Source organism: Pelobates fuscus, chromosome 13 (assembly GCF_036172605.1).
Source record: "Pelobates fuscus isolate aPelFus1 chromosome 13, aPelFus1.pri, whole genome shotgun sequence".
In the NCBI taxonomy this organism is placed as follows: Eukaryota; Metazoa; Chordata; class Amphibia; order Anura; family Pelobatidae; genus Pelobates; species Pelobates fuscus.
The window spans coordinates 10,399,479-10,413,212 of record NC_086329.1 but is presented as its reverse complement, the minus strand read 5'-3'; the positions used below and the strand labels follow the sequence as shown (position 1 = coordinate 10,413,212).

Here is a 13,734-nt window from a genome sequence, read left to right as displayed (position 1 = left end):
TGCTGATTATTTCCATTCTTCTTCTGGAAACGTACAATTTAATCATTGCCACAAATTCCTGGTCACTGGCTTTAACCTCCGGGACTCTGGATTTTGTTTTGGTCCCATTTTAGTGGGAGCTCTGTGTATTCTGGGCCCTTTAAGATTTATGGAAGCCAAGGTGGCAGCAAGTCGTTGGTTTTGCAGTTTTGGGACTCATTGGGGTGGACCGTATGATTTTCTTAGTATTGTATTCAGCGAGTGTCTCTGTTCTCTGCCTCAGTGGTAGTGATTGCGTGACTTGGCATCTAGATCACAAGTGGCCATTTTTCTCCTAACTGTACCAGAGCCACGCATAATGTTTATGGCAGCCATCTTACTTTGTGACACTATTGCCGGCCGTGCTGTCACACTTTTTCATTAATTTAAGTGACGCGCTATTTATCATTATACCATACTTGGCATAAACTCGACATTAATGTTTCATGCCATATATCTATGAAACTTTAGTGCAGACAATATGTAAAAAAATGAACATAATATTAAAGTCTAAAATCTTTCGGAATCACACTCACATATACCAGAGCCCCTTTTACCCGGCTCAGGGTTTGTACAGCTCCAAACTGAGAGGGAGTATGTGGCAGACACCATACATGTGAGTGTGATCCCCCAAAGATTTCAGTATTAGATTGTCTGCACTATAAGGTTTTATGAAGTTTTACAGGTATGTGGAATTGGACATTAATACTGAATATATGCCAAGTGTAATAAGTAGCGTGTCACTTTTATTGGTATAATAAAGTGTTATTCGTGAGTGGGGGTGTTTGCTGCAATGTTTAAAGATTTAGCTCACTCCATACAATGCTGTATATCTATTCTATATAGTTTGGCCCAAATCGGTTTCAATTCATTTTTTTTCTGGGCACTGAACACATGATTTTGGGTTTTGTAACCAATTTATTATTTTAACATAACTGGTCCTATTGGCGGTTCCAACTTAGTGGTTTTTGCTATAATTTTTGGGTTTTGCGGTGGTAACATCTGTTTTTCTTCTGCTAGAAATTGAGGGATTTAATTGGCTTCACTGTAGAAAAATATAATTCTTTCTAGAATTTTTGAAATAAAAACTTTTCCTTTTTTTTCGTTTGTTATATTAATGCCACATTTCTATATGTTAATTTCACATGGGCTTCAAAAGATTAGACAGACATGTACCATCTCATTGTCAAAATAGGTGGTTATGAAACTTTGCCCACAGGCCAATTCTCAGGAATTCCACTAGATGGCACTAAACTGTAGTATTGATGTTTTTAACCCCTTAAATACAAGATCACGGTACTTAATATTACTGTAATGTAGATGTATACCAAATGCTGATTTTTGTAACAGAGCTGTCGTTTGCTCTACGATCAGTAAAATATTACTACTTGGACATAACAAAAATCCACATTTATTACAACACATGGAATTCTTGTTTTTATTGCATATTTCCATTGTTAAATGTACATTATCATAAAAACAGTCTACTAAAACATCTTGTTCATATTAACTAGATTTCACTACTAGCTCGTACGTAGTTTGTGACACACACACATTTACAAATGAAAACTTTTTTGTTTGAATCATTTGAAAAAAAAAAAAGTTTTAAAACAAACTCCTTTAAGCAGTGATTTAATGAATTGCATTTCAATCTGTTTCTGTATCATAGGCCAACGTAAGCCATCCCTGTTTTAATGGCTACAAGCCGTCAGGACTGATCTAAACATATCTTTAAGTATTTGCACCTTACACTCTGCTAGTGGCCACATATTGCAAATGCCCTGTTAGCACATTGGTTTATTGCAGATGTAAATTTAACGTGTAATAAGTTCACACCAACTTACTGGGAATGTGCAAACCTCTACAATTCTCCATCCTCAATTTACGGTAATATCGTATAAACATAGGAGGCACTTAGAAAACTAATTTAAGGGCATAACAGTGAGCATTTAGATTCCATCCAAAAATCCCATTCCCTCTGTGTGCAAACAGTCTTCCTGGGAGAGATTAAGTAAATCTGATTATACCTGAACTTGTTTTCAATGTTTTATTTCCGCCGTGTTTGATAATAAATGCCAAGCAGGTCAGTGGAAGTACGTTACTACATATAATATGACTAAGCAGATTGGCTTGTACCATTTAAATCAAGGGTAGGCAACCTTCGGCACTCGACATGTGCCTATAGACTACATCTCCCGTAAGGTTTACTGGCATAACGATGGCAAAGCATCAGGGGAGATGGAGTCCTGATGGTTGTCTATGCATAGTTTAAATAATCAATTTTAAGTGATGTTTTCATGCCAGATCTTCAGAATTTAGTGCAATTCCCTCCATCCCCCCCACATTGTGTTAAATTTGAATGATTTCTTTCGGTGCAAAGTAGGGTGATGTTTGACCCTCTTACAGCAAACTTTTTGGGGTTATTCCACGTCAATTTAGTGAAAATAAACACATCTTAAAAACTCTCCTGTAGGATTTTTTTTTTTTCAAAACTTTTCAGAAGCACAAAAATCTTCAGTGTGCTTCGAAACAGTTTTAGTATTGTGAACAGCACACCCGTGTAGAAAGTCAATAAAAAATATAAAGACTTAATTAAATAAATGTTTAGTGACTTGAAGGTGCATTAACCCCTTAAGGACCAAACTTCTGGAATAAAAGGGAATCATGACGTGTCAGACATGTCATGTGTCCTTAAGGGGTTAAAGAAAAAAAAAAGTCAAACCTATAATTGATCATTACTAAATGAAACTTTAGGGAAACCCGTTCTGTATATCATAACGTAGGCAGTGTTGTACAATTAGAATCAAATCATGTACATATTAGCAGTCATCTTATAAAAGATCGTTGGAGACAAATGGAATGTTTGCTTTTTAGTTTTTGCCAAATTTATCAACAAAGTAAAACTTAGTTTGTTTGTCTGATTTTGACAGATGTGAGTATTTGCCAACCAAAAGTAACGTATTTAGAAATTAACCTTAAATAAAATGTCCATTCATTTTCCAGCTGCTACCAGTGAAATGACATATACTTTGCATATAGTTTAGGAATATTTAGAACACATGACGGTGCACCTAGTGAATGTCCTTTTTGGGACTTTATTGTACAATTTAAAAAACAAACAAACAAACAAACAAAACACACAACTTGGAATAATTGTTTATGAATTAAAAATCTTCTCTACAACAGTTTAATAGTCCAGTCTCTCTGTAGAGAGGAAATAACAGTGTTTATGAAAATTAAATAAGTTAAAAACAGTACTAACATATTGCAAAAGTATTGTATTGTCTTTTTATTTAAGCTACACATGGCAAGCACCAACTTGCAGTTCATTTGAGGGAAGTTTGATCTATGTCCCTGAGATGTGTGCTCACTGGTAAAATTGTAACAGTTTGCATTGCGCAAAGGAGAATTGGCCGTTAACAGAGCAATGGTAAGGGCACAGAAACAGTTGTATCGGGTTGGTTTTTTGTTAACCCGAACAATGAAAATTCTATGAATCGGTTAGATTCTTACAGCAAACACTCTATTCTTTTTGAGTCAGCCAGTAAAATGCTCCGGTATAAAAAATATTTTTAATTTATTTTTATTTTAAATTTCTATACAGCAATGAGCAATCTTTTTTGAAAATGTTAATAAATCTGATTTATACCTCTAACCGAAACCTTCTAAAAGATCAAGTGTCAATTGTGTAGAAACCTTGGAGCACAGATTAACGCGTTCAGTAGTAGTGAGATGATGGTTGGAGTTATGGGTTTTAGTGCAGTCTCTGAGAGGGAACTATTGGTCCTATAAGCTACAGACGGATGCATGCACTCAGAGGTTTAACCCCTTCATGACAAGCAGTTGGGCATGAATATAGCCCTGTCATATTCAGGAAGGGTTTAACATTTTGGAAGATGCTACCACACCAGATATTTTTGGTAATGTTATCTAAATCACCATTTCTCGGTTCCAGAATACAATGAAAAAAAATGGAATATTTAAGGAATGATTTTGCTTTTATTCTGGAGAACATGGTTTGTGCTTTTGCACTAAATTAAAGGGGGGAGGGATCTTCCACTATAGGAAGAACCCCCACTCAAAAAACCCAACTTAACAACAGTGGGTATGTATACATGTGTCCACATCTATACACATATATACATAATACTGCAATAAGAACACATTTTATATGTGCATCAACTCTTCCAAACTATATACATATGTGTGCATAAATATACTTTATGCACATACATATGCACACACATTATATTACATAGAGTACATATATACAAACATCTTCCCACTCCCCCATAAAACCCCGTGGTTACAGTAACGGATCCCAAGGCAGTGTGATGGAAAGTTCTATAGAGTCTGTTAGAAGTCTATAAGGGCGGGTTCTGGTAGCAGATCAATAATTCAGTTTGGTCACAGGTCGCTCCCGGCTGCTCTCGGTAGTTTGGCTGATTATGCGCTTGCGGTTCCGTTTTAATTTGGAAAGGTCCTTATCAAAGACTTCGCCTGAACGTAAAGCTGAAACCAAGTCGTCAAACTCTCCCTCTTCCTCGCCGCTTTCCTTCGCCTTCCTCGCTTTACGTTCACGATCACGTTGCTCCTTAAGCTGAAAGGGGAAAAAAATAAAATAAATTAGCAGTAGGTCACACACCGCAACAGAGGAACATTTGATGTAAGAATGTTAACCTGTACATATAATCTATTGGTGACACTCCAGGCACCATGAATACTACGGAGAGCTGTAGTGATTATGGTGGCAGAAACACAGTGGCGCCCATTGTAAGCAGTGAAACGGTCTTAGTGCAGTTTGACTTCTTACCTGGGGTCGGTGGTGCTGCTCCCACCTCCACTACAGTTACACGAGAGCCCCAGAATCTTATCTTAAAGGAACACTACACAGGAATATAAATAATGTCCCTATAATGTGTTTTGATTGCTAGCGTTGTACTATTTCTTGAAGATAATTTTTTTATACACTTTTTGCCAAGATATCACATTGCCTTCTATATACGGTTCATTGATATTTGATTTTTCCTGTTTATTCAATGATTGGGGCAGTGTTCTGTCTGTTCTCTGACAGACTGTCTATTTCCGGTGGTTTTCACTAAAGCGTGAACGGTTAGGAATTCAAAGTGACTTTAAAATTTGACTTAAAATAGCAGAATTGAAGGGGAAAAAACACAGTTCTCCAAGCTATGTATTCAGTTTGTCTGGTTTGCCTTAAATTTCACTTTGAATTCTCACCATTTTACACGTTGGTAAATAGCCTCTTTAGGTCTGTTTTAGAACAAATATGAAGATAGGACTCCTGTCTTTTCCGGTGATTCTGATATCTGTGTAATAAATAATACTGCACGGATATATTGGAAGGATGTAAAGTTGGCTCTGTCACTTCTGAGTATTTGATAACACATTCTTTAGGGGACTACTTTGTCTCAGGGCAAGCCTGAGGTTGACAAAATGCAGAGTTCTGCTGTCCTCTTTTGTCCAATCCCAGCAGTGGGAACCGGATAAGGTCTCGCTCAGCGCTAAACATAATCTATGGAGGATTCCACAGTTTTGAGATCTGCCATAGACTTCAGTGTTGTATTCTTATGCATGTGCGAGAGTACAGCACTTATGTGGCTCCAGGCAGATGAAGAAGACTACCTACCTTCCATTACACAGCACGGCCACCTGGCCGTAAGAGGAGAGGTCACCTTCGGGGGTCTTTGCAATATACACAAGTAATCATGAAGGTGAAAGATCCACACATACCTGTTCTTGGTTAGAACATTTATCAACTGGTAAATGTAAACTAGAAGGGCCCCACCTTGTTCAATTCAAGCAAAGGCACACAAGTGGTTATATAACATTGAACTTTCATGATTTGTACTATGTGTGCACTGTCACTCTCTGTAATAGAATATATAGCAGAGAAACAACAACAGGTTGTGTCTGGTGGAGCCTAATTCTTGCAGTGAATCAAATACAACAAACCGTAACAAATATTACAATCCTGGGTATATTTATCTTGTAGTTTGGGGAAGAAAGTCTGTCTTTTTCTAAGTGCTGGAGTTATATCCAGGAGTACATGTGAAGAAAAGAGAAAATCTAATAGTGCAATATGTCTTGTAGGTGGGATACACACAGCATACAACTTTGTGATTGTCAAGTCTATACCGGATCTTGTCTTAAGCTCCATTCCGTGTTAGACAGTCACGAAGTTGTATGTTGTGTGTGTCTCACTGACAAGACATATTCCTCTGTTGGATTTTCTCTTTCTTTTCTTCATATGTATTCCTGGATATACCTCAAGCACCTAGAAGAAGCCTGACTTTCTTCCCCCAAACTACATGATAAATATACCCAGGACTATATTGTAATATGTTACTGTTTGTTATATTTGATTTACTGTAATAACTAGTCGCTATCTGATTTGTTTCTTTGTTGCCCATCACTTTTTGGGGCCTTCGCAGGAGCCCCTTTCTCAAGGTTTGCTCAGTTATTTAGCGTTTAGAAATAATTTTTTATAGCCTATATCTCTACATATCATCTCAAAACGGCTCATGATGGTTGTGTGTTAGCTCCAGTATGTGGTGACTAAAGATCACATGAACTGAACATCTGATACTGGTCTTGTATCCGTTTCGGACGCACTCGCTCGTAAACGATGCTATCTCCACTCTAATCGGCTAGGACTTCACCATGCTAAAATTGGTTTCCTTTTCTCAGAAGGCTTTGATTAGAGGGCTCCCATGACAAGACGAGTTACAAATTCTCTAAATTAACTGTATTCTAGAGCTGTGGTTCCCAAGTACTATAGACTAGGATTTAACAATGAAAAATTAGAGGGAAAAAAAGCATTATTTACATTAGTGCAGAGGTCACAGACCAGGACTGTCAAGAGGGACTAAACCTAAAATTGTTTGTAGATGGAACAGAACGATTGTACTGTAATTAAGTATTCCATTTTTACCTTGAACTACGAGAAATAGGGTTTAGTTTATATTCCTGTTGGAATGTTACTACATTTACCCTCCTCACTCCTAATCATACAATTTATCATTTAGGCAACCTCATATTAAAGCCTGATGGTGATCTCCATCTTGCTACAAAGTAATATGGTTTAAGCGTTTTTTGCTTATTTATGCAGAATAGTGGTTACACTTTAGATATTATTAAATTACTTTAATTCACAGCACTTGATCATTCTAATCTATGTGAAGGGATAAAGTACCAGGTTAAAGTGTCCTAGGTTTGTAGAATCTCTGAATATTTTTGTTCTAGGATTTAACAATTACTCGGTTGTGTTCCCATGTGGAAACAATGCAATTTGTTGGTTATGGGGACTTGCTTGAGACCCTAAATATAGCAGAGATTACACGATACCGGATACCACTAGTGAGACCAGACTAGATAATCCAGTGGGGAGCTGGTCTATAAACATGTTACGGGACGAGCAGTGTTTAATGTTGAGCAATTTGAGGATTGTAAAAGTAACTGTGTGATCCAGCTTTAGCACTGTTCTCTTATAGCAGATTCCGTTTGTGCGTTTATATTTATGAATTGGATATTTCATGTTTGTATTGCCTTATTACACCATGAAATGTATTCATTTATTTCTAAGCATATTACAATATTGGCTGTGTGCTCCAATTCTATATGATGAAAAGGAAAATGATAGCTACAGATGGAAGTTAGACACAACAAGGGGAAGGTAGGTAATATGGGCATAACGCAAACAAGTAGTGATGGTGGAACCCTTCCACTAGAATTACCACCAATTAAAAGGTCATTCTAGATTAGAAGATAATTTGAAACAGTTTTATTAGAAAAATAATTTACAAACATACACAGGACAGCAAGAGCTGCAAAGAGAGAAGTGCTTTAGGTGTCAAATGTGCCGTATAAAAAGATTGGGGAAACCAAATGTAATCCTAATACTTGGAATAGATAGGGCACAAAGTGTCTCACTGAGCTTCACTAGTAGCATGTAATGTTAAACTGGATCTAAAATACATAACAATGCAGCAGGACATTAGTAATTAGAACAAAGATCCATTTAATCAGTCTGATAGATCCTTGAATAATGTGGGGACTGTGGAGCAGTATTCAGGGTCAGCACATGGATTTACCTGAACCATAGAGGAAACTACACCTCCAATCTTTATCTTTATTTATTTGGTCAGCACTTTTGTTGACCTGTGGCAACACATAGGGAGCTTTAATAGTGCTATAATATATTTTTCCAACTATCCACAAGCTACCTCTGTTTTATTCCATGGGTTCTACCACTTGCTAATGATATTGAACAAACTTTACTTTAACCCCTTAAGGACCAAACTTCTGGAATAAAAGGGAATTATGACATGTCACACATTAGTTAAGGGGTTAAAATACTCCAATAAGAGGGACCATCTCCATTTTAGAACTCTGTATACGTTTTGCAAAGTATTACAATAGGGTTTCTTTTCATTCTCGCACCCACTAGGTTTTGATCACCCCATTATTCTATATATTTTTCGCTCACAATCATGCTCTTTCCTCTATGGTTCAGGTAAATCCATGTGCTGACCCTGAACACTGCTCCACAGTCCCAACATTATTCAAGGATCTATCCGACTGATTAAATGGATCTTTGTTCTAATTCGTAATGTCCTCTGCATTGTTATGTATTTTAGATCCACTTTTTTTTCTAATAAAACCGTTTCAAATTATCTTCTAATCTAGAATAATCTTTTAATTGTTGGTAATTCTAGTTAAGGGGAGTCTATGAGGGGTTCCACCATCACTACTTGTTTGCTTAATAACAATTCTATATTATGTTAAGCTGTATTCATTATTTGGCTGTAATTATAGGCACACAGTTTGGCACCCCAACAGGTAGATCCCCATATGTTGGGGAACTACACCTCCCATGGTACTTTGTCATTCTAAAGGCATGCAAAGCATCATGGGAGGTGTAGTTCCCCAACATATGGGGATCTACCTGTTGGGTGGGCAGCCCTGGTCTATAGTACCTGTGCCACAGACAGTGAAATAGCAACAGGAGGTCAATGTGCGGCTGAAGTCGTGGTGTACGGAGTGCTAGGCGATCATGCAGCGCATGGGAAGAGGAGACACCCAATGTTACAATATGTATCGAGTTCAGGAATTGTTTGGTGAGACGGCCAGAGAAAATGGCTGTACGTTGTTTAGGAAGGGAGAGGGATGAATTAAATCCTAGTACTAACCTGTGCTTCCATCCGCGCTCTGCGTTCTTCCTCTTCCTTTCGTTTTCTGATGTTTTCATTCTCCTGTTTGGCTTCAGAAAGTGCCTGAAGAAACTGATCAAACATTCCAAAAAACTCATCTGGCTGCATTTTGTTGGCTTCCTCTCCAAAATGTTTGGTTGACTTCACAAACTGAAATGACAGGACAGGAAGTGTTAAATTACCGCAGATTTCCATCACAATCTGACCGTGCTCAGTATGATTTTAACAATGTTCCCCTATATCATATTCAAATGGCAATATTAATATTGGTGGAGAGGGACAAAGGGCTCCCCCTCCCCCATTGTACAGTGTGTGAACATATTTTGGAGCCATCATTATTTGGCCCTTGTCAAAGTCAGATTTTTTTTTTTTTAACTTGCCCATTTTTCTTGCTTCCAACACATGGAATTTAAAAATTGACTGTTCACTTGTTGCCCCTGTAACAATATAATCACTGTTATTCACTTTACCTGTCTGGCTGTGATTAGGGAATATACATTGTATGTAAACAAAACCATAAAGGAAGTGGAGATTTGTGTAAAATTAAAGATTTTCAACATATTACTTCTCAATGAAAAGATAAAAACAGAACAAATGGTAAATATAAAAAACCCATGTGTTAGTCATCTAGCTTTCTCCTTGCACTTCGAGTGGCCTCTAGCAGTCCCCTGCTTTGTAGGGCTATTACCCCAGCTGGAGCTGAGCCCCATTTTTACTTAATTGTAATAAGAAATAACTCAATTTTAAAGGTAATTTCTTTCTAGAGATCCCTAGGAAGTGGCTGACATGTGTCCGCCAATCCTTGCACACAATTAAACATAATAAGAGGAGGGTATAGTGGCATTTTTAGTTTAGGATGGGTATAGGACATTTCTGACAGTCATCAATAACTAGAATGGGCTCCTTTCACTATAACCAACGCTATGAGCAATATTTCTTAAAGGCTGGTGGAGAGTCAAAACCTCCGATAGGAAGTCCAGGTCACCACCTGCTAAAAATCAGTAAATCTAAGAAAATCGTTTATTTTTTTCATATTAAAAAAATATTACTAATCCTATAAAATAGGACCCCAGGAAATCAATATCTTTTTACATACTTAACCAAGCACATTAAAGAAATCCACATCTGCTAAGAGACCAGCACTTCGGCCAATTTCTGACTTTTACCTTTTTATGCCTTTTTGCTGGTAAGTGGCCTGAATCTGGTTTAATCATTGAAACAGGCGTGCTGGTTAACCACTTCCTACTCTTTCATCTATTTAGGATCAGGAAAAGCGAAGGGTTAGCTTCTACACATAAAATTTATAGTTTGCACCACAGGAGTTATGAAACTTACTCCAAACCTCACTTTGAAGTTGTTTTGTTCTCCGTTACAACCATATGTTTTTTATATTAAAACCAAATGTGTGCTAGGCAGCTAGGCCAATGAGATGCGTTTAACACGGGCATCTGTAAAGAGACGCTCTCAGTTGCAGAACTGCATTATGTAACTTTTTTTGTTGGTGTTTTTTCTATATAATTTTGAGGATTTTGTCAGTTTATGTTGTGGTTATCGTATGGGGTTGTGTAACAAACTTAGGCCATTTTTATGACATTCCTTTAAAAAGAACATTCTGAGCACCAGAACCATTACAATCCATTGTAAGTTGCCCAACTATTTGACAACTAGTCTGGGTTTCACTGACGCACGCTGCCATTGAGTGTGGTCCTACCTAGGACATTGGAGCCAACCAGATTCTCCTGCAAATAAAATATGTAAATATTGCCTGAGGCCACCTGACTGGACTCAGGTAAGTTGTGAAAACATTCTAAAACAGTTTGACAAATGATACTGGTGCCATGACCACTTCAGTGGTTGTGGTGCTTAGAATGTTCCTTTAAATAATGGTCAGACTTACCTTTTAATCCACCATAGAGAGACTCCTCTGTGTTGCCCGACCTCTGTCTACTATGAAGTCAACAAGCTTGATGACATTTGCCCAATTATGTTTCTCATAAATGATCGTTGAGGACACACAGTGCAAGCTTAGCTAATGATGCCTCTCTGAGAAGCATTGAATGTACACTCTGTCTGGAGCCTGCACTCTGTATGTACTGACAGCTGGTGTAAAATAGAAACAATTGTTGAATAAATGTTAGTCCAACGACTCTAGTAGCTGTTTGATTGACAGCCACTGGGGGTGTGGTCATTACGAAATGGCAAGGCTACAGGGGAAAATCTGTTCTCACTTCATAACTTTATTAAAGGAATACTCCAAGCATCATAAGCACTACAGTGTGTTGTAGTAGTTATGGTGTCAGGAGTGTCCTAGCGTCCTTCCAGAGTGAATTTATCAAACCATTTTAGAATGGTTTAACATCTTAGCTGTGGCCATAGCCCTGTTTCCTGATTCTCCAGTTCGCTAATCAGTTCCATGTTCATTCAATGGGCAGTCCTGTATTGGCCCTGCTTAGCTCTGTTAAAACAGCTGTATTCTCCTGCAACAGGGGCAGACTCTGGTATCAAAGTTTAGGCTTAAATAGCGGATCTGAAATGTATTTAGTATTCCTGAAACACTGCCGTTCACACTAGTTATTGCTAGATGCTCACGGTGGATGTATTCTGAGATTTATATATGAAACGGAGAGTGATCAGATAACTGGATTGGAACAGTTTGCACATCTCCAAGTAACACACTTTGGCTGAAATCTCATTTTAGTGAGTAAACTACTACTGTGTGAAAAAAAAAAAAACTTTTAAAAATATATTCGAATTTTATAACCTGTGCGTGTCCCCCATCCCCTTTATATTCCAGTGAAGTCATCATCCTAGATAACTTTTGTCCAATCCAATGCTTTCCATTCTGAGATTCATGGCATTTTGTCTGCATATTGTCCTTGATTATAAATCTATTTATTTTCATTTCTGGTGAAACAATGCAATTCTGAAAGACTGACACTGCATTTTACCTGCTCTCAGTCAGTGGTGGTTTCTGTCTGGAGTTCGGTAAATTACACATAACTGGAAACTGGATTTTGATACTTTGTGTCATGGTCTACTCACCAGATCTTTGGATTCAGTGAGCAGGTCCTCCACGTCGGAGAAGCTGAACCCAGCTACAGTAATGAACTGACTGACAACAGACACAAATTTATCTCCTGGCTGGGACGACTGGTTCTTCTGGAAATCCAGCTCCTGGAAAACAAGTTTCTTTAATTAAATCCGAAACCACTAGTATTAGAACAAACACATACAGGCGGGTAGGGATGCAATGCCTTTAGTAACATGTCTCATTTCTCACATGTCAACAGAATGTTTCTGAATTTATAATAATAAAAAAAACTCCATATTTTACATTTGAGTGCCCATTCGTAGGATGGGAATAACGCTCAGTCCTTCACGTTAGAGCTAGTAAACACCACTCAGAGCCTGGAGGAAGTGATCCATCAGAGGCCGGGCACAGTATGGACATGGCAGCAAACTGTCCTAGCACCCATCACATGTAGGCTCCGTTGTTTACATTCCTACAGCCAGTGGTAACACCCTTATTTATTAAAATGAGAATTATGGAGAACAAGGAATTCTAAATTTAAGACTACAAATACTCCCTTACCGACCGGGTTCCGTTCCTACGACCCAGTCGTAAAACGAATTGGTCGGTAAGTGAGGAGTTAAGGGATTCCCTGCTCTTGTCTGTATTTGGGGAAAATTCCCCGAACATAGACAAAGGCAGCAGATCAGGAATATGCTCTAATTCCCACGAAGGTTCGCACTTACCAGCCTGAGAGAGAGCTGGTCGTAAGTTTGAGCCATCGTAAAACAGGTTGCAAAACGAGAATCACCTGTAGAACAGAGTTGGATAGTGTTTAAATTTTAATACAAAGAAAACAGATAACCCAGGTGGAACAAACCACTATAGGTGTCTCTTAGTGGAGCGCTAAGAAAGGCAAACTTACCCCTATATACAATGGGGAAATGTACACTAATAATATTCCTGTATGGTAAAGAGATATACACAATGGTGAAGTATATCAAGGTCCAGTAACATAAATGAGACGATAGTGGGGACCACACTCACATGGTTAAGAGCCACATACGGATAGGCTCAAATCACTTCAGCATAGGTATATTAAGGTAATACCAAAACCTTCTTATGCTCTACTGTCCGTATCCTCACCAAAAAAGGAAGAAAGACAAGATAACTTCTTTGTGCAGTATTATCAAGAGATTAAATTGCAAATAGCCGTATAATATGAAGTAATTGCTCACCTTGTGAGGAGCCAATTGAAGTGATTTGAGCCTATCTGTATGTGGCTCTTAACCATGTGAGTGTGGTCCCCACTATCGTCTCATTTATGTTACTGGACCTTGATATACTTCACCATTGTGTATATCTCTTTACCATATAGGAATATTATTAGTGTACATTTCCCCATTGTATATAGGGGTAAGTTTGCCTTTCTTAGCGCTCCACTAAGAGACACCTATAGTGGTTTGTTCCACCTGG

General features: G+C 38.0%; 1 protein-coding gene across 7 annotated transcripts in view; it reads right to left on the bottom strand.

The window, feature by feature from the left end:
- Window positions 1-3,162: 3,162 nt before the first annotated feature.
- The window catches only part of DAAM1 (dishevelled associated activator of morphogenesis 1), a 121,495-nt gene continuing 110,923 nt past the window's right edge, over window positions 3,163-13,734 (bottom strand). For all 7 annotated transcript variants that reach the window (XM_063440059.1, XM_063440064.1, XM_063440065.1 and 4 more), the window contains 3 exons: window positions 12,291-12,422; window positions 9,228-9,398; window positions 3,163-4,618 (listed from right to left, as the gene is read on the bottom strand). In XM_063440059.1, the coding sequence (XP_063296129.1) occupies window positions 4,409-4,618; window positions 9,228-9,398; window positions 12,291-12,422 (513 nt within the window). In that variant the 3' untranslated portion in view covers window positions 3,163-4,408. The remainder of the gene's footprint in view (window positions 4,619-9,227; window positions 9,399-12,290; window positions 12,423-13,734) is intronic.